General features: G+C 27.0%; 1 protein-coding gene across 3 annotated transcripts in view; it reads right to left on the bottom strand.

The window, feature by feature from the left end:
- Nucleotides 1–333: 333 nt before the first annotated feature.
- LOC107457166 (alpha-tocopherol transfer protein-like) overlaps nucleotides 334–24,411 on the bottom strand; it is a 48,115-nt gene continuing 24,037 nt past the window's right edge. The window contains exons 2-9 of one of the 3 annotated variants that reach the window (XM_087154805.1): nucleotides 22,181–22,346; nucleotides 19,737–19,896; nucleotides 13,385–13,446; nucleotides 12,176–12,369; nucleotides 9,459–9,569; nucleotides 6,778–6,877; nucleotides 4,939–5,121; nucleotides 334–437 (exon numbers count right to left, since the gene is read on the bottom strand). In XM_087154805.1, the coding sequence (XP_087010931.1) occupies nucleotides 4,970–5,121; nucleotides 6,778–6,877; nucleotides 9,459–9,569; nucleotides 12,176–12,369; nucleotides 13,385–13,446; nucleotides 19,737–19,896; nucleotides 22,181–22,331 (930 nt within the window). In that variant the 5' untranslated portion in view covers nucleotides 22,332–22,346 and the 3' untranslated portion in view covers nucleotides 334–437; nucleotides 4,939–4,969. Of the gene's footprint in view, nucleotides 438–4,705; nucleotides 5,122–6,777; nucleotides 6,878–9,458; nucleotides 9,570–12,175; nucleotides 12,370–13,384; nucleotides 13,447–19,736; nucleotides 19,897–22,180; nucleotides 22,347–24,411 lie in introns of those variants that run through there. The other 2 variants (XM_016075260.5, XM_087154804.1) reach the window with 2 other exon arrangements.

The raw sequence follows: 24,411 nt of genomic DNA, 5'->3' as shown, positions 1-24,411 counted from the left end.
TATGTAATTAAATTCAAGAAATTACAATAATTTTTATTAGAAAATCTTATTTACGTAAATACAAAAAAATACCTCACGGCAATTTAATAAATATAAGCGTGTTGCATTATTATTAACAAATGCAAGTTTTAATAATACATATGCTAAATTAAAAATAATTAAGTGCTAAATTGAAAATAACTTCCGAATCTGCTCAGAGAACGCTGAAGACTGTTCTATGATCATAATTTACTGGATACCACTTTATTATGACCATTCGTATGGCCACTTTTTCGTATGGCCAACTTTTTCTTTGAAGTCTTGATTTCTCTTGGCATAGAGTCTTTGATGTTGCTGACACATTCGTAGCACTTTCCAGTAGAGTATAAGGCTGGATGGTTGCAGATCTAGATGACTGTTGGCTCTTTAAATTTAATTCCATAATATACAATAGGTTTCTAGGGATTGAGAGAATGACGTTAAGTCAAGTCTCCATCATAATCCTCATAAATATATTTTTATTTAACAGTTCTATGCACGGTAAAAAATTACGATTCAATTCACGGTAAAAAGTACCGGAATTCAAGATGCCGGTACTTTTTACAGTAAAATCCATTTATACCGTGAAGTTTTACGGAAAAAATACTGATATATCGTAAATTTAACAGCAGTATATACTGTAAAATCACTGTAACCAAATAAATATTACTATAAAAATTATGCCGTAAATTTCTAAAGAAAAAATATATTTTATGGCGACATGGATTTCACGGATGATGTACTCAGGATGTCAGTGCTTTTTAACGTAATTTGATTCGGAATTTTTACAGTATGGCAGCATGTATTATTATGTAAAGAGTACCCCATCGACATAGGGATTTATAAATAGTATTACAGAGTGTGCTTGCTCCGTAAGCAACAATCTTAAGATACGATGTCTTATTCGGACTACACTGCAAAAAACTCCGAATCAAATTACGGTAAAAAGTATCGGCAAGCAGGGTGTCTGTACTTTTTACAGTAAAATCTATTTTTACCGGAATATGTTACGGAACAAAAAATCTGATACACCATAACTTTTATAGTAATAATTACCGTGAAATCACTGTATCACTCGAATTGAATAAATATTACTATGAAAATTATACTATATTATTTTAAATTATTACTATAAAAATATAATATTTTATGGTGGAAAGGGATTTTGCTGTAAAAATGGATCTTAGGGTAAAAATGGATTTTATGGATGATGTACCCAAAGGGCCGGCACTTTATACCGTAATTTGATCGGAAATTTAGTGTGAAATAAAGGTCTTAAAGTATGCCAGTACTAAAGCAACCTTCTACCTGCCACATTGGGAAGCAGTAAATCATTTCAATGCATAAAATTGTAAGGGGATCATAATAAAGTGACCACTTAGTCGATTTTCCCATCATTTAGCAAGTTGGAAACACTGTTTCAACATCTACTCTTGATCTGAAGCGTAAAAAAAAAGAATCTATATCTTTAAAAGTGATTAAGAAATATTTCGTTTCCAAACGTTTGTGCACAATTATTGTTGCTCATTTTGACAATTTGATCACTGAGCACTTTACGAAAAAAGGTTATTAATATCTTAACGATTATTAAGAATGAGAAAAATAATTCTTTTTTTAAAAAAAGATTTTAAAAAATGGTTCTTACTTTTTTTTAGCAATCTAGAAGTGTTTTCGCGTGCTTGAATTTTGTATATTGAGAACAGAAAAGAAATATATATTTTTATTTTCTGCTTTCAAACGAAATGCCCAGTAAATTTTCTGTGAATATTTTTTTAAACTCACAAATGTATTTCAAAGAGGGTTGAATCCTTTTATTTCATAGGTTTTCACACAATCTGCCCCTAGATATTCCAACGAATTAGAATTCAATAATTGATGTCTTCATCATATACGCAGGCTGCAGTATATGATTAAGACATCAATTATATTCCATATGAAGTTTGATTATATCCTTGCCGTAAAAGCAAAAAAGACGAAACCCTAGAAAAGGGTATCAGATGAGGACTTGTTGATCCACATTATTAGTATAGTATACACTCTTTAGTGTGGCTCCCCAGTACAACGACCCTTCCATTATATCGACCAATACATTAAATTAAAGTTCCCTTTGCTATTCCATAGAAGCAATGTTATTTGAAAGCCTATTGGAACGTCCGCACTGAATCATTCATTCCGATATACAGACAGAAATTTAGATTAATTTTTTTATTCAAATAAAAGTTAAAATAATAAATGTCCAACTTCTTTTAGCTTATAAAATAAAATGCTTTAATTGACAAAGAATTTAGCAAACATTTCAAGGAAATTATTTACACGACTATTTATTTTGACGTTCCGTACTACTTTACATTTAATATCACACATTTTGAAACTCCTTTGCATTTCATTGAATGAAGTACGAGGGATGGGACCCCTGGGTTCTTATCTTCAGTGGTCGTGAAAAAGTTAAGTAAACTATGAATTACTTCAGATAGATAACAAAAATGTCTATCACACTGTCATAAGGAAATAAAATATTCACAGCATTAAAATGATGCATTTAGAAAAGATACAAGAATCATACTCTTCTTCTAGTAATTATATTCTTAATTATATTCACTCTTTTTGTGAAGTATTTATTTTATGAGCGAAAATATCTAGGGAGATAAATGTAAAAACAAAAAATAAAATTTTACTTTAATATTTTTATTAATATTAAAGTTTTATTGTGTGTATTGTATTTGAATAATTGATTGAGTAAAGAGTTTTCAAAACTATTTTTCACAAAGCTTTTATCTGATTATTTCTGATAATAAAAATTATTTAACGTAAATGAAAAGTATCTGTGACGGAAATAATGTTAACAACGCATATCAGGAGCAACAGAATCAATAAACAATGAAAACAAGAGCCTTTTCAGCTGGATTCAACCAGTCAGTTTCACTTTCAGTCGATAATGGATCACTTTTTTTTTGATTTTTTAAAAATGATACTTTGAAACGTATCAAAGGAAAGCGCCTTTCAATAATCAACAATGCATATTCTTGAAATAAAATATAAGAAATTGATATAAGATGTTTTATCACAGGGATGAAAATATTATTGAATAGATCAACCGCATTTTATTAGAGTTTAAAATTTTATGAGAGGAAAAATAAAAAAATAAATATAACTTTATTTAGAAGATACAGACAATGGGATATATATTTTTAGACTTATAAAATAAGAAAAATCTAACGAATTTTAATATTTATTGTATAATTTAATCTGTGTCAAGAATATGTAGCATATATGCTTCACAAAAAATATTGCCATTTGTAAATGGATTTGTTTTTCGTAAAATTCCGGAAGATCTTCAATTTTAACCCCCTCACCCGCCAAAAAAATTTTTTTTTTTAAATTTATTTTCCGCAAAAATATATTGAAAAAGAAAACATGTGTCTAATAGTTTTACATAAAGATCATATCTTGAAAATGTCAGCAAAATCAAAAGTTAAATGCACAACTCTGCTTGATTTCTTAAAAACCTTTCTTTTAATTAACGTAAATGCTTATTTTATGATAAGATTTTTTTTGAAAAATCTTAAAATAAATTTAAGTACCCTCTTTTACAATTGGATTGTTTTAAATTACTTTCTTTTAAAGACATTTTTGAAATAATTAATTTGATTTCAAAGCAACTCAGAAGTAGTATAACAAAAATGTACATGGCGAGGGAATAAAGTAATTTATTTATCTTATCGGCAACAAACGTAATATAGGTGTAAAAAATTAGTACAGTTTCTATTGTTTAACAACGGCGGCTTGGATCGGTAATTTCTCCATTAAAATACAATGTTATACCTTTTTTTAAAACTTAAAACGTATGTTTAGTGATTATACTTTTTTCAGTTAATCTTTAGACAGCCTTGAATTACTATTCTATTGTATTTATTTATTTTGGAAAAGCTGGAACGAAATATGCTTATCTCGTGTAATCAAAATAGACTATACAGTGCTCAAAATAAGAACTCCAACTTTCATAATCGCAAGAACTCACACACTTATAATTATGCGAATTTTCGATAATTTCTTTTTCAATAAAAAAAAATGTTTTTAATATTTCTTAGAGCTTACGATAATTTTTTTTAAGCAGGTCAGATATGTAACTTTTCAACAAAAGATAAGAAAATCTATAAAATATATAGCCGGTGAAAAATAGTAAGCTATTAAAAATAACATGTCAAATCTACAAATATAATCTTTGATGATCTAATAATTTATAGTTTTAGAAAACATTTTGAATTGTAAGGTACAAATTTTTTCACCAATTTAAGCTAGGTAATTTTATGTCATGAAATCTAAAATTAAAAGGGAATCGGTCGAATAGTCTTTGAAAAACAAAAATCTAAAATGACGACTTCTTTGAGATGGCGAAATATACAAAATGTGAAATTAACTTCAAGGTGCCAAACTTCCGTCTGCTCTTCTGTCTAAACTGTTGGGACCATATTTTCCAGATGGATTCTACCCCTCCCCTCTTATTTTAAGGGAAATTGTATGGAATCCCTATAGTACAGCATAAACTTGATAAAACAATGCTTTGTTTCAACTCGAACTGAAATTTATTTAAACTTGAAACTTTAGTATGGCTGTAATTAATTTGTACCTCATAATATGCTTTAAAGTACCAACACTGAAATAATTTTTTTAAACATTGAACTATTTTCAACATTTTATTTAAAAAATATATTTCTCATGGTTTTAAAAAAAGGCTATCTTACAATGTATTAAAATATTTAAAAATAATGTTAAAGATATGAAACTCTGAAATACTTATAAAAAATGATTTTAATCAAAGAGTAATGGGCCAGTTATAAAAGATTAAATTTTGATCCCTGTACAAGTAAAAATTGTATTAGTAATATTTTCAACAAAATATTGGATTGGCTTTGTTATTACATTTAATAAAATGACACAATGGAATATCTCTTCAATATATTTCCAGTTTACTCAAGTTGCTCATCAAACGTGGTATGATATGATTCGAGTGTTTTCCTTTTGGTCTTAATCTTTCATCCACTTTCATTTCGTCCAATGCCAAGATTCGATCTCTTTTAGAATCCAATATTTCAATCCATCTTGCTGAAAAAGAAAACAAATATCATTTCAGCTCTCAAAAATTTAGATATCAAAAATGCTTTAAGGAATGAAGAAAATGTGTAAGTGCATAAAGAAAAAAATTATTTTTGTCTCGTAAGGATATTTCGAATAAAAATAAATATATGGAAACTCTGGTAATAAACACCAAAATCTACAATATGGTTATGGTAAACGTTTTTCGGAAATTCTGGTTTTTAAAATTAAAATTCTAATTATCCACACTTTCAGTAAAAATGCAACTCTGAAAAGTAAGTTTAACAAAAAATTTTTAAAAAAATGGTTTTCACGCAGTATTCTGATGACTCATGATACAATTGCCAGGTACAATTCATCCAGATAAAATTACCTCATTAGTTATTATTAGGTTTTTCGTTGCAAATCTGAAAAATGAAAGAAGTTTTTCATTCTTTGCTTTTAAAATTTCGAAAAATGTTTCCCCTTAGAAAAAAAAAACTTTGCTAAAAGTAATTAGATGTAAAAAAGAGCTCAAGCAAATTGTACAAGTCAATAGGCATTTTTTCCATGCTAAAACTGTATTCATCAGAAAGTAAATTTTACAATATTTAGTTAAGGCCACGAAAAATTTGATGAACATAGGGCACATATTTGTCTTATTGGACACATATTATGATGGTAAGCAGCAAAAGTCTTAAGTCGAGAACTTCATTGCAAGTTTTTTTTTTATATTTTGTTATATAATTGGCGCTGGACAACCGATCCATTTTGGGTTAATGGTTCAACTTATTGCAATTTTGAGAAAGAATACAAGGAAATTTCTGCATCAAGCGTTTGTACAAACTCGTCGTTGTGAAAGAATTTTTAATGTAACTAACATTTCTGTTGCAGGGGAAAAAAACAACGAAAATTTTACACAGTTAGCCTGACAGACAGGCAATTGTCACTCAAGATCTTTCTATCACTAGGAATATAATCTTCCAACAGGCTTGCACTGTGGTCGGTACAAGCCTGGAGTAATATCATCTACACGCGTTTGATGTTTTATAATTTGTTATTTTGCTTCTTTTTGGAAACACTACAGGACCACCCTTATAATTTATGCTTTGAGGACTCTTTTCAAAACTGAAATAAAAAGTATCTCCATTAAACATCAAATCAATATATAAGCGGGAAGAAAAATAAAAACGTTATCGAAATCTAAAGAATTAATATTGGTGAAAACGGGGCTGAAAACACTGAAATCGGTTTGATTCTTCGGCGAAACTCGTATGTATTTTTAAAGATATTACTTTCCACTTCTTTTTGTTTTCACCAGCATTTAATCAAGTTCTATTTTCAGTCCCACCATATTCAGTATTAATAAATAGTATTATATCAGTATTATTAAATAAAATGTCTGATTTCTTCTCATTTGAATACTAATTTATAACCCCTAATGTATATACTCTTTCCACTCCATTTAAAAAAAGAGATTCTGAAGATTCTAATACATATTATAACCATTCTTTAAATATGTTAAACACAAATATAAAAGTAAAGACAGAGCTTCAAAAATACCTGCTATAACTTTATTTAAAAATATAGCCTTAAAAATATTTTTGTTAAATTAAATTCGCAAATTAAACAAAACGTTTGTGATTTATGGTTATTTCAAATGAAGATAATTTTTCAATAACTTACCAGTCATCTGACTGACAGGTATAACACCACCATACTCTTTTGGCAACATGCTTGGAGGAAAGTATTCGTGCAGGGAGGATACGTTTGTATGAAGTAATATCTGTAAATTTAAATATTTAATTAAATGCATACATTCTTGCATCAAAATTGAAAAAAAGGTAATTAAAGTAAGTTTTTTAAAACAAAAAGAAAAAAATTATTCTCTTTCATACAGCTTCAGAGAACTGAAACTTCTTTGTTAAATTTTAAGTTATAGCTACATTTCATTAAAATTGGTTTTCTTTCCAAACTTTTTGAGTAAAAAAAAAAAAAAAAATCAATAAAGCAGTTATTCTAAATTTTTAGAGAAGTATGAGGTATACAGTTATATATTCATTTCATGCCGACCAGGTGGCCGAGTGGTTAGCGTGCCTGACTGCGAAGCCAATGGTTGCGAATTCGAATCCCGCTAAGAGTATGGATGTTTCTTTCTCTCTGTGTGTTCTATGTCCTTTCTCCTTTGTGTGTGTGATTGTGTGAATGTGAGCAGCCCTATGAACGGGTTTGTGGTTAAACGCGGGCGACGCTGCTTCACCGCCGTGGCTTCCCCGCCATTAAAATATATATATATATATATATATATATATATATATATATATATATATATATATATATATATATATATATTCATTTCATTGTTTTGTAGGATTAAAAAAAATAAGCATTTAAAATAATTTGTCCAGGCGTAAATTATCATCTAGATATTCTAAGGATAAAATACAATGAAAGTGCGAGCTTTTATTATTTTAATATTGTTTAGTTAAGAAAATAAATAAATTTTAGTGCTAGAGCAAAAATTGGTATTTAAATAATAAAAAAATGGTGAATGATTCAACAAAATTTATTTATTATTAAAAAAATATCAAATTCTTGTATAAAACGTGAAATATTTATTTTGTACTTGAGATATAGAAGCTTAATTTATTTATAATCTTCGATTGATCTTTGACTTACAAAATACAAAACAAATTTTGTGCTATACCGAAAACATAAATCCACATGAATATTATTTTTTCAAACTTGAGTTTACAAATTTTATGACAGTTTTAAAAATTAAACTATCACGCAATTTTTATGTAATTAGTTTTCAGTAATTGAGATTTAATAAGGAGGAATGAAATGGGGTAAATCAGTTAGTTTAGAGGTTTAAAAATTTAAAATATCCAAGAAAACAATATTTATGCATTTATATAAGAGATTTTATTGTTCCTCATAAGATATAATTTTCGAGGAGAGGGAATAATTTTTATAAATGATGCCAAAAATGCTCTCCAATCATTATTTTGAGTATATCTACTATTTTTTTGTCCTTAAGATTTAAACGTCTTACTTCATTGTGAACGTTACATATGCTAATTTGAATAATATTTTTTAATTACCTTTTTTTAAAAACAAAAATGTGCTTCTGTTTACACTATACCCCATTACATTGAGTTTGTGCTGATAAATTATAAAACTAATTTTTTAATCAGTTGTTCGTTATAAAAAAAGAATTTTCGTTATAAAAACAAGTCAAAATGGACATTTTAATTTAAAATTACAGTCTTGAATTTAATATTTTTTAATTTTAATTTTGGTAATTTTAATATTTGCTAATTTTAATTTGTTAATTTTAATATAATTAATTTTGAATTAAATAAGGGTGAAGCACAATAAATATTACTTTAATGAACTATGTAAAGAGTCATTTTTACATGAAATTACGAATTTTTTATGAAGAAATTTAAAATAATTCATGTGTTTCAACAGTCAAATTGCATTAAAATTAATGAAAGCACTTTTATTCAGTCTTAGAATATAACTTCAGAGTAAGACATATCATTTTGCCCATAATGAGGGCTATTTAAAACAATTCTTTTTTAAGTCAATAATTACCGAATTCTCGCCTTTTAAAGCGATAAATACCATCTACTCCAGTGATATTGACTTTGAGCTGGCTCTGAATAGTTTCTGAACGGTTTTTCGATTAACGAGGGTAGATTAAATTTGATGCTGCAAGCTTAACCCAAATTGAAGTTGTTCAAATATATATATATATATATATATATATATATATATATATATATATATATATATATATATATATATATATATATATATATATATATATATATATATATATATATATATATATATATATATATATATATATATATATATATATATATATATATATATATATATATATATATATATATATATATATATATATATATATATATATATATATATATATATATATATTTATTTATTTATTTTCATTTTCGCTTTTCAAACAAAATTATATTCGTTGAAAAACATTGAAAATTTCCCGAAAAAAACAACCAAATGCTATTAAAAAATATTCGTTTATGAAAGAGTTAGGGCAAAATAAATATACCCTCAAAAACTTTCTTAATTAAATCTGCGTAAATATATTATAAACATAAAGATTGAAGGATATAACAAAAACAAGGAACGTATGAAATTTAAATCTCATTCACTTAAATTCACTAAAATGTCACTTAACTGGTTCTTCCACTAATCTCTTCAATTGCTTTGTGCGCAATATTTTCTTTTCAAAACATTTTTTTTCATCTTTAACTTATTTAGAACACATAAAGAAAGATTGAATAACCTATGGTATTTTAAAAATGACTTACTCTTTCTTGAAGTTTATGGCTTAAAAATGTTTTCAAAAATTGAAACAGAGTCGCCAAGTATTTCGGCACATTCATCCAATGTAGTTGCTTGTGTCGTAGTGGAATTGCTTTCTGAAATTAGGAATATTTCACTTTAGAATGTAGGTAACACTTTGTCAAACTTGAATCTATCGAATTGAATAGAAATTAGGAAACATTTCGGGGAAAAAACATGGAAACTCCAGAGTGCTTACATTAAACACACAAGAAGAAAATTATTCTGTTAAAATTACCATATTTGTATGGTAAAGAAATTACTGGTAAAAAGAAAGCGCAAAACAAATAAGTGAAAAATAAACATCACTATTCCTAGTATTTATTAGTTTATTTACACATTACATGCACATTAAATACCGTTTATAAGTCCTAGTCAAGTTAAAACATAAGGCTCAAGTTAGACAAACACATTACAAGGATTCATCTATTATAGTGTAGAGATTGTGGGTTCGAATCTCATTGCATCCCCAGATATGTATTTGTGGCATCTTTATCTATATTGTACAAACTGTACTTCAACTGGTGAAGAGATTATAAGCCGAACTTTGAGAACACAAATCTGCATAACAATAAATAAATATATCTAGAAACTTCTAGGGCTGCGACGGGATGCTTCCATTTTAGGAAGATTGAAAAGACCGGATGCGTAATAATTTAGTTACTGATTTCATTTAGCCTTGTCCAGGTATTTGCATGTTTACAAATGCATAATTTTTTCAGTTTTAAAGGTTGGTAGGTGTTTACTTATAGCTTACCTGCAAAAGAAAACCGACGAAAAAACAAATTTGTAAGCGTTTACTAAAAAAAATATAGATTATCAAACTGCGCAGTTTCACGTTATTTCAAATTATACTTTGTCAAAATTGCTTTCTTTTTTGTAACATTACCAAATTTTATCTCATTTACTACTGAAAAGCATGATAAAATGCTTTTTTTTTAAATTTCAAAGTTTGATATCTTCATATTTCAAAAATATGTACTAAAAATTTTAAATGCGACATTTGAAACAAGCGACATTTTTTTTAACAAGAAATTTTATTTTAAAATGTAGAAGATATAGAATAGAATTTTCGTAATAGATTAGATCCTTGAGAATTATTAAAAAAACTATAAAAATATGAATAATTCACTGAATAAAATGGTAAATAAATTCATGTAATGTAGATATTCACTATTATACTAAGGAATGATGAGCTTCATTAGGGAAAGAGAACATTCAATTAATCGGAAAATACATATTTATATCAAATTTCAAACAAAGTGTTTCTTAAAGATTAATCCTACTGTGTATATTTAGAATATTTATCAAAAATAAAAGCAGAAAAGTATACGCAATTAGAGTTGAGAATTTATATTACGAGAGAAAGGAATAATAAATTGCTATTGAGGAAGGCGGATGTGATAATCATCAAAGCAGGCTTTGTTTGAGTAGAAATTTGAAAGTGTTTCGAATAATTGTGTTTTAACCTTTCTCAGTTTCTTTCCGCAATCAAACCTGCTTTGTAGTTTCTTACATTCGCCTTTCTTTGCTGTGATTTGTTCGATTTATAAAGTGTTTTTGTTTTATCCTCGACTGTTTATTAGTTTGCGACTCCCAATGTGTATACTTTCTTGTTTTTATTTTTGATAACGATTCTAAGAATACATATTAAGGGCAGTCTTTATGGACTACCGACTGAATGTTCGTAAACATGCTTAAATGGCGTACATTTTTAAAAAGTCAAAAGTCTGAATTCATTTGAGCTCCTCCAAGAGAGCTTTTTTCGTTAGACTAAGAAAAAGTAACATTAGACTAACAAAATTTTTGGAAATAAATAATTCATGCTTTTATGTTCTAAATTTAAAAATGTTCACTTTCAATGTTCGTAAAGTTATAAGATTTAAAATTTAAAGGTCAAAGATCTATTTAGAAGCAAAAGCTCATGAACATTAAGATTTAACACAGTTTTTTCTTTAACTTTTTGTAAAAATTTTGATTTTGAAAACTTTTTTAATTAGTCCTTAAAAAAATTCATTTATGAAAAAAATAGTACATCAAGGATTCTTTAGGAATGGTAATTTAAAAAGCATATACACCGAAGAGCCGTTACATTATGACCACCCTGCTAATAACATGTAGGACCACCTTTAGCTCTCAAAACTGCTGGCATTGATTCCACAAGGTGCTGATAGGTAGTCTGAGATATCTGGTGCCAAGCGCTCACCAGCTGGTCCTGCAATTCCCTCACATTGCGAGGGGGGTAGCGGGGCAGCACGAATTTGGTTTTCCAAGTAGGACCACAAATGCTCTATTGGATTTAGGTCCGGAGAATTTGGGGGCTAATACATGACTTGAAAGTCACTGGAATGTTCCTCGAACCAATCCATGGCTATTCGACCCTTATGACATGGTGCATTATCCTGTTGGTAAACACCATCCCCCGCAGGAAAAACTGTTGCCATGAATGGGTGAACCTGGTCTGCATTATGTTCAAGTATCTTTCAAACGTCAAGGATTGTTCTATGAGGATTATGGGTCCTAATGTGCCCCGTGAAAACACTGTTCCTGGGCTAGAAACCATTAAAATCTGGGCGAGCTCATTGTTATAGATGGAGGGTGGTCATAATTTAATGTCTCTTTGGTGTATAATGTAATGGCTCTTCGGTGCATGAAGTGCAAGGAATTGGTAATAAAGTCATACCTCTCCACTGTTAACCATTTTCTGCAAATCTCGAAGACCAACTAGAAGAGCATGACTTATGTGATACCCTTCTTGAGTAAAAATATAGCTGATACCTCGTTTTTGATTTAATTCACATTCCATGAGTACTTCAAACGCAAGAAGAAAAGACTTAAAAACATCAGATTGTTTGTGTCGAGACGAATCCAATGCACCTGAAAAAATAGAAGAAAATATTCAGATTCACTCAGGGATTTTCATAAAGACTACAAGTGTATCATATTTCGTATGAATCAGATAAAAAAAAGGTTAAAATAATCAGAAATTTTTTTATCTGAGAACGAATCAGTTAAATAGTATTTTACGAAAAGTGATCGCAATTCAATCCCACTCTACAAGTAGACTGATTTTTAATAATTGTTGTCCTGCTTTTGCCTTGATAGAATTGAATAATGTTTTGAAAAGGTTTTTATGTTTCCTCTCAACTGAACATTAATTTCTGAATATTTTTAATATTTCATTTTTAACAAAGATTATATTAAAGGTATTTATTACGGAACTTCCTGCATGTTTTAACATGAAATTTTATATTAACTTAAATTTAACCTTTTAAGTTCCCTTTGATATTTCCAAGTGTTTTTGTTAATTTAAGCATTTAATATCTTGTTCTCATAAGCGTAAGAATTATTTAATTCAAAAGCAGAATTATTTAAATTTTGATATTTTTCACACCTATGTTTTCCCCTGAGAATGCACTGGAGATATAGGTTTTAAATAATGAATTTGAATATTGGTAAATTTGCTTTTAATGTGTTGTATCATCTAGTGTTTTCTTCTTCTTTTTTACACATGAAGTTTTGAAGAGTTGGAGTTTGAAAGCTCTGCACCAGCGTTTGTTGAGGCTTTGTTTCTTGATTGCAGGGAAACACAAAAAAGAGTTTGCTGTTATTGATTATTAAGAATGTAGTTCATGATTCGAGAGGTTATGAATTTAAATGAAATAAAATATTCCTTTAATCCTGTTATTCTTACTTTTGCTTTATGGAAGTACTAATTATAATTTTATTTAACCAAATTCAGATTTTAGCTAAACTGAAAGCATCACCTTACTAAAAGCTTTCCCGAATATTTTATGCCAAAAAAGAAATAATAATATATGTTAAGCCTGCAAAAAACTGACAGAAAATTAATGCAAACTGATTTTGAATTATCTATTAAATGTTTACTTACCTGCGATACAGAACAAAACAACTCGTCCTTCTTTATCTCTCTCAGGTAAAGGAAATACATACCTGAAAAAATATGAGTTCTGTCGAATCGACATAAAAATGGCATCGCAAATCAATTTACAAAGTTCAAGTAGTATAAAATATTTACTTATTTGAATAGAAAAAAATATAGGAATGAGGTATAAATAAGCAATACATGGCAAAATAAAGACTAGGTTAACTTCGGTTAACCAGGCTAACTAGGTTATATAAATAAAGCTAAAACGACAAAACAGCACAAATAATGACTTTAGGGTCGAAATACACAATGAAGGAAAGAAACACTTAGATGCAGAAGTTTGTAATTTCTTCAGCAAGTCTGTGTCTCCTTAAATCTGTAATTCGACATTAAAGAAGATGCTTCATTACTGAACCGAAACAAGTGTTTCTTATTTATATGGCATAATTTGTGCTCTTTTTTACTTTGTTTTAGTTTTAGTTATGCAATAGTAGGGTTCACACACACACACGAATGCTTCCCTAAGTATTCAAGTGTTGAAGCAAAAAATGAGTATATTCCACAGTATTGGCAAAATTATTTTAATAATTCCGTTTGTTTTTTGGCAAAATTATTTTAATAATTCCGTTTTTTTTTTCTTATTTCAAGTTTGCAGTTAATTTTTAAAGAAATGATATTTTTAGAAGACATGAATCATTCCTAAAATGGTTCGTATACAATGTTTTGAGTCTATTAGAAAAAATTTCTACTCAACTGTAAAGTATCTTCAAAAAATAAAAATTCTTCAACAATGACATGACTCAAAAACTAATGACGTCATCAATAATATTTCAACGACAGAATATTTCCTAAACATTTCTCTAAAAGTACGCTAAATTCCATATTGTTTTATTGAATACTTTCTGAGCTATGACAGTGAGAAACATGTTCGGGCAAAATTTTTTGAGTCGATGACTGTTCAATAACTTTATTTTAATATAAAGAGAAAAGCTATAACTCGGACAAAAAGTGCAGGGTATTGTTTCAGAAAATGGCAGTCGTAAAAATATTTGTATCCTATAAAAAAGGATTCGGGGTGCAAATTTATGAAATTATTTCTAAAAATATCTATGGTACTCTTTCAATTTTTATCTCTTCTTTTTCAGTAAATTTCAGGAATGATTTTCAAAGAGAATACTTTTGATTGAAAAATATAGGTATCGTAGTGCAAATTTGTGAAATTAATTATCAAAATGTCCATTGCATTTTTACATGTTTGGTTATTTTTTCACTAGAAGCGTTTAAAAAACTTGTCATTTCACTCGTAGCAACCATTTATACCTTGAAAATCGCAGTGCAAAGTTTTGAAATAACTTTCTAAACTGTTGATTATACTTTGAAACTTTTCACAAAGAGGTAAATAAATACATAATACCATGTTCTACTTAACTCTTAAAATATAAATATGCTTAGATTTTTTCATTTAATAATGAATAATTAATTGAAGATTGGCGATAAAAAATAAAATTCTTTTTAAATAATTTTTTTTAACTAACCCACCCAGCAATAACACTAAACAAATGGAACGTACACTAAAACAACACTAAAAAATTGAAAATAAACAAAGCACTAAAAAAATGGAACAAAAACTCTTTTGATATTTTTAATTAAATTTAAATAAAATTTAGTAATATTTAGTTTAATAAGTTAAAATGGATGCTTTTTTTTTAATGTCCTTGTTTTTCAAAAAAATTTCTTTGGATCCGAAGGAAATGAAGGAACTTGTAAATTTTTAATTTTTCTGTTGGTCTTAAAAGGTCGAATATTAATTCCTATATACTTAAAAAAGAAAACAGTTTCAAATTAAATTTTTAAAAAAAATTAAGATTGTGCTAAAAATAGGCTTTTACTATAGGGAAAAATACTTTTCCTTGTAGCTGAAGAAAATTGAAGGATTTCAAAATTTTGAGTTCTTCCGTTGATCTCAAAATTTTGTAATATTATTCCTACATGCTTGAAAAAGAAAGCAGCTTCAAATTAAACTAAAAAATTAAGACCAAGCTAAAACATAATCTTTCACTATCGAAAAAATATATTTCTCTTCGCATCTTGAGGAAAAGAATTTAAAAATTTTGTATTTTTCCGTTGATCTTTAAATTTTGTTATATTATTCCTATATATTTAAAACAGAAAACAGTTTCGAGTTATGATTTTAAAAAAATTAAAGATTAATCTAAAACATTAGCTCTCGCTATCAGAAAAAATACTTTTCCTTGGATCTGAAGGAAATAAAAGGAATTCAAAATTTCGTACTTTTTAGTTGATCCTAAAATTTAGTAAGATTAATTCCTATATATTTGAAAAGAAAACAGTTTTATGTGAAATTAAGAAAATTAAAAGATTGGGATAAAAAAATAAGCTTTTACTATCGATTTCAATCTCATGCACAGTGTCCTTAACCGGAATTTTTTTTTTTTAAGTGATGGCAAGTGTTTAAAGAGGTACTTTAGAGTTTAGGCTAGTCAATCATTACAAATAGACACGCTTCATATAATTTAGAAATTTACTTTGGTAAATAGGAATTAGTAAAAACAACTTATCTTTTCAAATTATCTCTACCACTTTTTACATTTTTCCTGATTGTGATCAGTCATTAGTTTCTTTTATCATAATTTAATATTTGTCTTAAAATCTCCTATTTATTTCTTGATTGCTTGATTTCCTTTAGAATAATTATAAATTAACTTCATTTAAAATGTTGTTAAAATGCTTTTAAACTTTCTTTAAAACTCAAATAAAGCTCTTTGAAAATTATGTAAGCACTTTAAAGCTATTGACTCACGTAAAATTGATTGATAGTTACAATTCAACATAAGTCAGAGGGACTAAGAAAATTTTCTCAACTTTCGTTTCCACGTAAGACAATTAACTTTGTTAAGCTAATGATAAACGAGAAAAACTTAAAGAATTTATAGTTCGAAAGGAATTTATGTATTTAATATTTAATCATTAATTGAAGTTAATATAAAAATTCCAATTATTTTCAAACGCAAGCATTAAAACATAAAATTTCAATGTCGATAAACATTTAGAAATATGTCCCATTTAAAAATTAATGAAATGCTATTTCATAATAAAAACGATAAGATAGAAAAAATAAGAAATCTTTCATTATGTCTTTTACATTTCAATTTAAGAAATCATTTTAATTTTAAAAAAGAGCTCTGAATTATCATTTTAAATGATTGTTTTTAAAGATAAGAATTTAGAAAAAGTAAAATTCGTAGTTATTTAAATATAATAATAAGGAATATTAAAAAATCTAAATTAAGAATTTTTAAAATACAAACATTAAAAATATCGTTTGGATATCAAACTTAAGAATAGTTTGAACATTGAAATAAAAGTTTTTAATTTCATGCTCTGTAATTATAACTATTTTGTTCTCTCTCTCTCTCACTTTTTTTTTTTTTTTTTTTTTTTTTTTTTTTTTTTTTTTTTTTTGCTGAGTTTAAAAATGTATGGACAGAATGAAATGAAACTAAAAGTACGTTTTAGTGACATGCCAGTTAGAATGAAATATCTTTATTCTCCATATTTCTAATGAAAACAAGAAGTTTATAGATAGTATAATTCAGGTACGAATTTATGAATTGTAGATTAGAAAGCTTTTATATTTTATCACAATTTATGTTTGATTATATAATTTAATTAGACGATTTAATTAAGATTTATTCTAGCTCTTGACCGTTTTTGCAACCGACTCCGGGGGAAAAAATTGAATGCATTAATTAGCATTTAATTCATTTTTTGGAAGGGGTGGTGGCTGAAAAAATTAAAAACTACGCAAGAAAAATTCTTACCTCAAATAGATGTTAGATACGTGAAGCACAACAGCAAATGTTGCTCAAGGGCTTTTATAATATCAGATAAAAATACCTATAAAGGCCTAATGTTCCTAAGATGAAGCATATCGAGTATTGTGTCTTAAAAAAGAGGGTAATACTGATGCTAATTTATTGCTATATTTGTAAAATTTAAAAGGATTGCGAATTATTTCTTTATAAAAAATATAAATGCTTCATTGTATCAATGGTTTTTTAATTTCAAAAGAATCTTCACTGTATTACATTTAAGCTTCATATCTATGTATTCAGCTTTGTTTATGCAATTTCATTCTTTTTATTTTATTTATTTATTTATTTTGCCATTTATGTTGACTTGTACTGTCGCTTATTGTATACAACTCTCTTTTATTTGCTTTAACTGAAAGGCTATATGCAAAGTATGGTAAATTAATAGAATAAAGAAATTTAATTTAAATAGCCCTTACATTTTATTGACAATTTCGATTTTCTTGACAACATTTAAATGTAAGAAATATTTCATTAGTTTAAATAATAATAAGTTTATTTGCTTAATATATTATTAATTAAGACTAATTATTTTGTTATTTCTAATTAATTTAACTAACTTTTATTTAATATTAAATAAATAAATTTATTTCAATTCGTTTCATTAATATAGTAAATATTAATTTGATTTTTAATTAATTTTTTAAATTTCATTAGAGAGCTTAAAATATTTAATTTTATTATTCTAATATATCTTGTTAGCTCCTTTATAAAAATACGATATCAATTGTCGACTTTAATCCATTGTTAATTAGTTCTTAAATACCTTAACTTTGGTTATTAATTAACGTAATTAATAATCAAAACTTTTTACATTTTTGTAAAAAATTTAGTTAGAGAGATTAAATTATTCAATAATAAATATCCTGACGTTTTTTAATTTTTTATTTGAAAAAATATCAAGTCAATTGTCGGCTATAATCATTTGATGTTTGATTAGATAATTTTTTAATAAATTTTTTAAAAAAATATAGCGTTATTTTATAGTGTAGAATATCGGATTGATTGGTTTCATATTTTTAACAGTTTAGGTCATGTCTACATACCCTGTTAGTGCTCCAAAATATTTTGTGATGAAAATCAGACAACATGGGCTATGGTGACGGATTATAGGGTTAATATATCGAATATTAATACTTCTATATTGACCTTTTTGATCGATCACCCTGGTGATTCAAATCGATTCATAATGTAATTAAAAACTAGATTTATTAGATGCTTTGCTTTTAAAGTTTTTTATACTATCTAACTGGCATCTTTACAAAAATGATTATTATAAATTTTAAAACCTCATATTTATATGCATAGTTAAGTAATAGATTTTGTACAAGTTGTAGTTATTTTGCATCTGGTACTTAATCTGTGATACTAGTAAAATAAAACATTTAATATGGTGTTTAAACAATCTAAAGGAACACTGATAAAATTTAAAAGAGCTTATGTTTATTATTTTAAAATTTCAATGTGGTGGCTGTTTCTCACGAATCGAAACCGATGTAGAAATTCGCACTAAACTCTGTTGCAAGTTAAGAAAAAACCATTATCCCTATGGAAAGACCCTGCTTGCATCCAAGTGCATCTAAATGGACGCCAAGCTCCAAGAGCGGGAGAATATTATCATCGCCAAATCTTGAAGAGACGCAGCACGGCCTTCTTTTTGCTTATAAAAAATAGCACGAATTTAATTTCTGTTCAACGAGTTTAACTTTTTAAAGCTTATATATCGTTTTGAAAGCATAATTATATAATTTGATAGTTAAATAAAAATAAACTATACGCAGTAGCAGATGATTAATTAAATCCTATATCGCAATGATCTTTTCGTAGCTTGCAACGGAGTATAGTACATTTTCTACAATTTAAAGAAAAAATAGAAGAAAAAAAACACTATTTCAAACTCACCTCAAAACCTTCTTTCAAACATTAAATAGTGTTATTTTAAATCTACATATATCACACTGTTAAATTTATTTTATTAACAAAAATAAATATCCGAAATCACATATATGATATAGAATTCATTTATTCGGTTTATTTTATCATCTGAATTACATTAAAAATTATTAAAGAAAATTTAAAAGTATGAAAAAAAAATTTCTCTTACTCTGCAAAATTAAAAAAAGGAATAATACGACAAAATTTCAATTTTGCGTGATTTTGTTCCATACAATCAGTTGTAAGGTATAACAATGCATCTAAAAATACGCCGGAACATAATGAAGTTCAAGAAAATGTTTAAAACTCATAACTTAGATTCGAAAAGCCTTTTTTTAAAGCTAGTTTTTAACAACACATTTGTCATGCAAATACTAGATATAATATTTGCAAATTTTACCGATTTAGGAATTCGAACGTCACTTTTAACCCTTCCCATTATTTTTTAATGTTTCAAATTACCCAAATCTACTTCCTCATGAAGTGAGAAAATCTTAAAAATATATTAAGTATTTTTTAAAACTTACCCTCTGGATATAAGATCTCTTAGACTAGATTTTTGAATGTCTAGTTTCTGATAGGTCATTGGATATTTCGTTTTGTTAGTCAAGTATTTATCTAAGACTTGTTGAGCTAAATCAACCCTGTATTTTCTCATACGAAGAAATCGTAGTAAGAAATTGGCATCTGTAAAAATAAGGAAAAAAATTTATATGTGGATTCAAATAAACATCGGAATATTTCTTAGATGTTATTAAATGTGGATCATTTTGTATGGTTTAACCATAATATGATTAACACTTCTAAATTAAAACTCAACTAAAAGTAAACATTCTTAATAGTTATGTAACGAATTGCACAATTTTAGTTAAATGTATTCTTACTTCTGAGATGCGTTCAATTTAGAATTATTTTGTCAATTTATTATCATTACTATAATTAATTAAAGTTGTATGCTGAAAAAGAAAGTTTTATTTTTGAAATTATGGGGGCAGGAAAGAAATGTAGTTTCTGCGTATTTCTATATTTGTTTGTCATTTACTAGCTTATGCGCTTCAAAATTCGTGCCAAAAACGTTTTAAGGTTAAAGTAACTTGCTTACATGAAAAAATTTTTTTATATACTTTTTAATTTATGTAAAACTATGGTGATTAGAGAATCCTATTACGAACTCGGAGGTCCTGGGTTCGAATCCTGCCTGCAGCTAACGAACATCACTCTTCCACATTTCTCTCTTCATGTGCATTTTGTTAAAAAATGAGTATGTGCTGTTTGAATTTTTAATATATGAGAATTTGAATACATTTTGAAGCATTTTTGCTCAATTTTGAGAAACTCTGTTTTACAGTGTACATATTTCTTTGCTGTGCAATCATTTTCGGAATTCTTTTCTTTGTTGACGGGTAATTCCATCATTACTGACGAGTGCAGATATAAATGCATATAACTTTAAATAAAAAAAAAATCTACCAGTTTAATAATTTTTGTTAAAATAACTCGGAATGTCACTTAAATTTACTCTAAATTTTATCACCTTACATTTACTTAACGTTTTTTCAAAAACAAAAAATAATAGTTAGCTGTTACTGACATAATGCAACTATTACACCAAGAGTTTATATTAAGAAAAGAATATTTAAACAGACTTTTTTTAGCTGAGTTATATGCATTTTAAGTCTGCAAATGCTACGTTCGTAATGATGGAGTTCCTCTATAGTTCAACTGCTTTGTAAAGTAATAAAGCCACCAAAAAACAATTATAATGAAAGTTATAAAAAACATTCCTTACACCTAAATGTTTACATACATAAATACATCATGTGTTATAAAAAATTACATAGATATTGATTCATATTAAAAGAAAATAATTTATTTAATTTTAGTGTCACTGGAAAAATTTTCAGCAGCTTTATAAATTTAAAATAACACTGAAGAGAAAAAATCAAACGTTCTATCATCAAACATTTGTTTTGAAAATGAAAAATAAAGTATAAAGCACACAGACTAATATGAAACAAACATCTAATTCATTTAAAAGTCATTTATATAAAAAAAAAGATGCATTTACATGACCTCATGTCATACCTTTTTTTTAAAGCGTTTGGCTAACTTTCATTGAAAAATACTGTAAAGTTTAATAGCAAAAGAGCTAGAAGGGGCTGCACTGAGCTTAACAGTAAAAAAAATCAAATGGTATCGTAAATTAAGTCTGTTGAAAAATAAAAATTAAATAATTTGAAAAGATAATTCGGACAATTAAAGGAAAGTATGTATTGTTGAGATAATAGAACCCGTCCTTCCATGAAGCAAATATACCTCCTGAGCACTGAAAGACGTTAGGATAAAGATATGAAAATGCTACAATGGAATCATTTACGGTATGTAATACGGTACCACCGTATGTAATATGTTAATATCTGAGAAACAACATGATAAAATGCTATTTGAACCCTTTCTATAATTCTCATAAAGTATATTTTGAGACACGAATTATCACTTTTGTCATGTCTGTCTGGTAACGTTGTGATGATGCAAAAAGCTGATCAAGCTCAAATAAAAGCTAACTGATTAAAAGTAATTAAAAAATAATCTGCCACCTTTAAAAATGTGAAAATAACTAAAACTTTCTAATTTTTGCATCATATTTTTCCCTGCTGATCTAGAATATAGATATTTACTCCCGCTCTAATCTAAATGCAATTTTTCAGTAATATAAGTACACTTAACTTCAAGCGACATTCTAAAACATGTTATTCAAAATCGCAATATTAAAAAGAATAATTCCTTCTTTTTCAATTTTTCGAAATAAAATAACAAATGAAGTAAACTACTTTTGAAATAAATAATATTTGTTGAAATTTCATTTGCAATGACAGAGTTCATGCACCTTAATTGTTTATTGTAACAAAGGGTTTAATGCTTTCTTTAAAAAAAAACTAAATCATGGAAGATTTTCTAAATAATAATCTACCAAGTCGGCAATTGATAAAATGGGGTTGAGATTTGACCCAGTCTCTCATTTCTTGCAAACAACGTTTACGTAATTCTTCTGTTTCGTTCAGGTCATCTAGTGCTTCTTTTTGCTCCTCAACAGCATCAAAATATTCCTCTTTGCCACCCATAATGGGAGCTCTAGCCTATAAAATAGATAAAAACAATAAAAATCAATTGATTTATAAAATTTTCTTAATGAGAAATCAACTGAAATTGCATAAAAAATAAAAATTGAGAACATATGAAAGATAAAATAATGTAAAGAACAATATAATGATAAAGCACATTTTCAAATGTTTAAGCAAGCCTTTTGGTGAAAAGTTATGCAATTTCTAAGTGGGTATCTGGTTAAAAAACCGTTGTGGAATGCATCTGTAAAGTACATGGAAAATTTTTTTTTGTAAAATTACCACACTGTATGGTAAATGCATTTCTGTTTTAAAAAAAAACATAATTCTGGTTATAAAACCGAACTAAACGGTATTTAAACCAGTCATTTCGTGGTTTTTTCTTTCATATGGTAATGGTTTACCCCAAATTCCGGCTTGCAAATAGTTCTTATCACCACACGTTTAGTAAAAATATAAAACTGAAAAGTAAATTTTACCGAATAAATGGTTTTTATGCCCTTCTCTAAAGTATCATTATAAAATTACCAAATTTTACTACATTTACTAAACTTTAACATATATTATAAAACAATTGTTAATTTTACTAAAAGTCATTACGAAAGCGCCAAATTCTCATTGGGCCAAAAACACGATAAATTGTATCATATTCAACTGAGTTTGATCGTACTTTTTTCCTCTGTGTTCCTATCTGGAAAGAATACTAAGAAATAGTTTGGCGAAAAAAATGTCTCTTCTAGAAAAATTGTGCTTTTCACTACATTGCTCCAAGTCTCACTGAAATATTTTTACGAAAGTAATAACGCTTTATATCTAGTATTTAGTTTTTTTATTTCTAATTTTTAAAAGTAGAAATACTTTTTGATTTTAAAATCTTATATTTAAGTTTAAACTTTATAAATACATTCTTTGACGAAAGAAAGGGGAGGAAGAGATCTGTAAACAATACTAAGGAATAGCTTGATGAAAAAAAAGTCACATTTGGAAAATGTGTCTCTTATCTCTAAATTGCCTCAATCTTTCGTATTTCGATTTTTTTTATTATTTCAGTTAACGTTTTTATATAATATGAAATTAAAAATTTACATAACTATCAAAAGATTTTATAATTACGAAAATCTAATAATTTTGAGCATCGTGAGATCTTTTATCATATATTTTACTTCATCCAAAGTTTTCCATTTAAGAGAACTCTTCACTAGTTTTTAATGTTAAAGGTTTTTAAATCCTTTTCAGTATCATCCAATTATTTTAAATAAAGAACTAGGAATTCAATTTACTTGCCATATTCTTCTTTAAAGATATCAATAATGCTCATATTTTAAAGAGAAGGGAAAAAAACAATTTTTCGTAAAAAAGATACTGATACCTTTACGAAATCTTGAGGGGTCTAAAAGTTTTTAAAAGAAAAGTTTTGTTTCTGAATAAAGTATGATCAAATTTTGCTTTACAAGAATTATTCAATATAATATTTGCTTAACAATCACCATTTTAATTCGTAGATCCCAATTACGTTGACTATTTAACAGCGTTGACAGCGTGTTTTTAAATGTTTTTAATCTATTTTTATTGCTTTTTTTGCAAAACCTTAGTATTTTATTCTGAATTTTTTAATAACGTTTTTCTTCAATAAACGAACGAAAATGGACAAAAAATTATTAATCTTAATTTTTTTTTGCAAAAAAAAAAAAAATTTAAGCTTAACTGACGAGTGACACTTTGTATTTCTTTTTTGTTAGATTTACTGATTCAAAAGTTCGAAATTATAATGTTTTTTTATTTTTTTTTATTTTATTTGCCTACTGTGAAGAATTTTCTGATCTAAATGAAATTTTAGAAACTTTTTTAATGGGAAATAATGCAGCAAATATTATTTGGTCACATGTATATGAATGTTAGGTTTTGTTACATTGTTGTCAGCTACATAAGTCTAGAAGTATCTTAAAAAATACATTGAGTCACTCTCATAATACTTTCTAACGCTTTTCATTCGAAAAACAGATAAAATATTTCTTTCCTGGAAATAGATAATACAATTCTGTTTATTTTTCTCGCAAGTCCTGTCATTGCATTATATTTA

Source organism: Parasteatoda tepidariorum, chromosome 11 (assembly GCF_982258835.1).
Source record: "Parasteatoda tepidariorum strain Cologne lab strain chromosome 11, Ptep-v5.0, whole genome shotgun sequence".
Classification (NCBI taxonomy): domain Eukaryota; kingdom Metazoa; phylum Arthropoda; class Arachnida; order Araneae; family Theridiidae; genus Parasteatoda; species Parasteatoda tepidariorum.
Note: the sequence above shows the minus strand (reverse complement) of the source record. Positions and strands in the feature narration are given on the sequence as shown.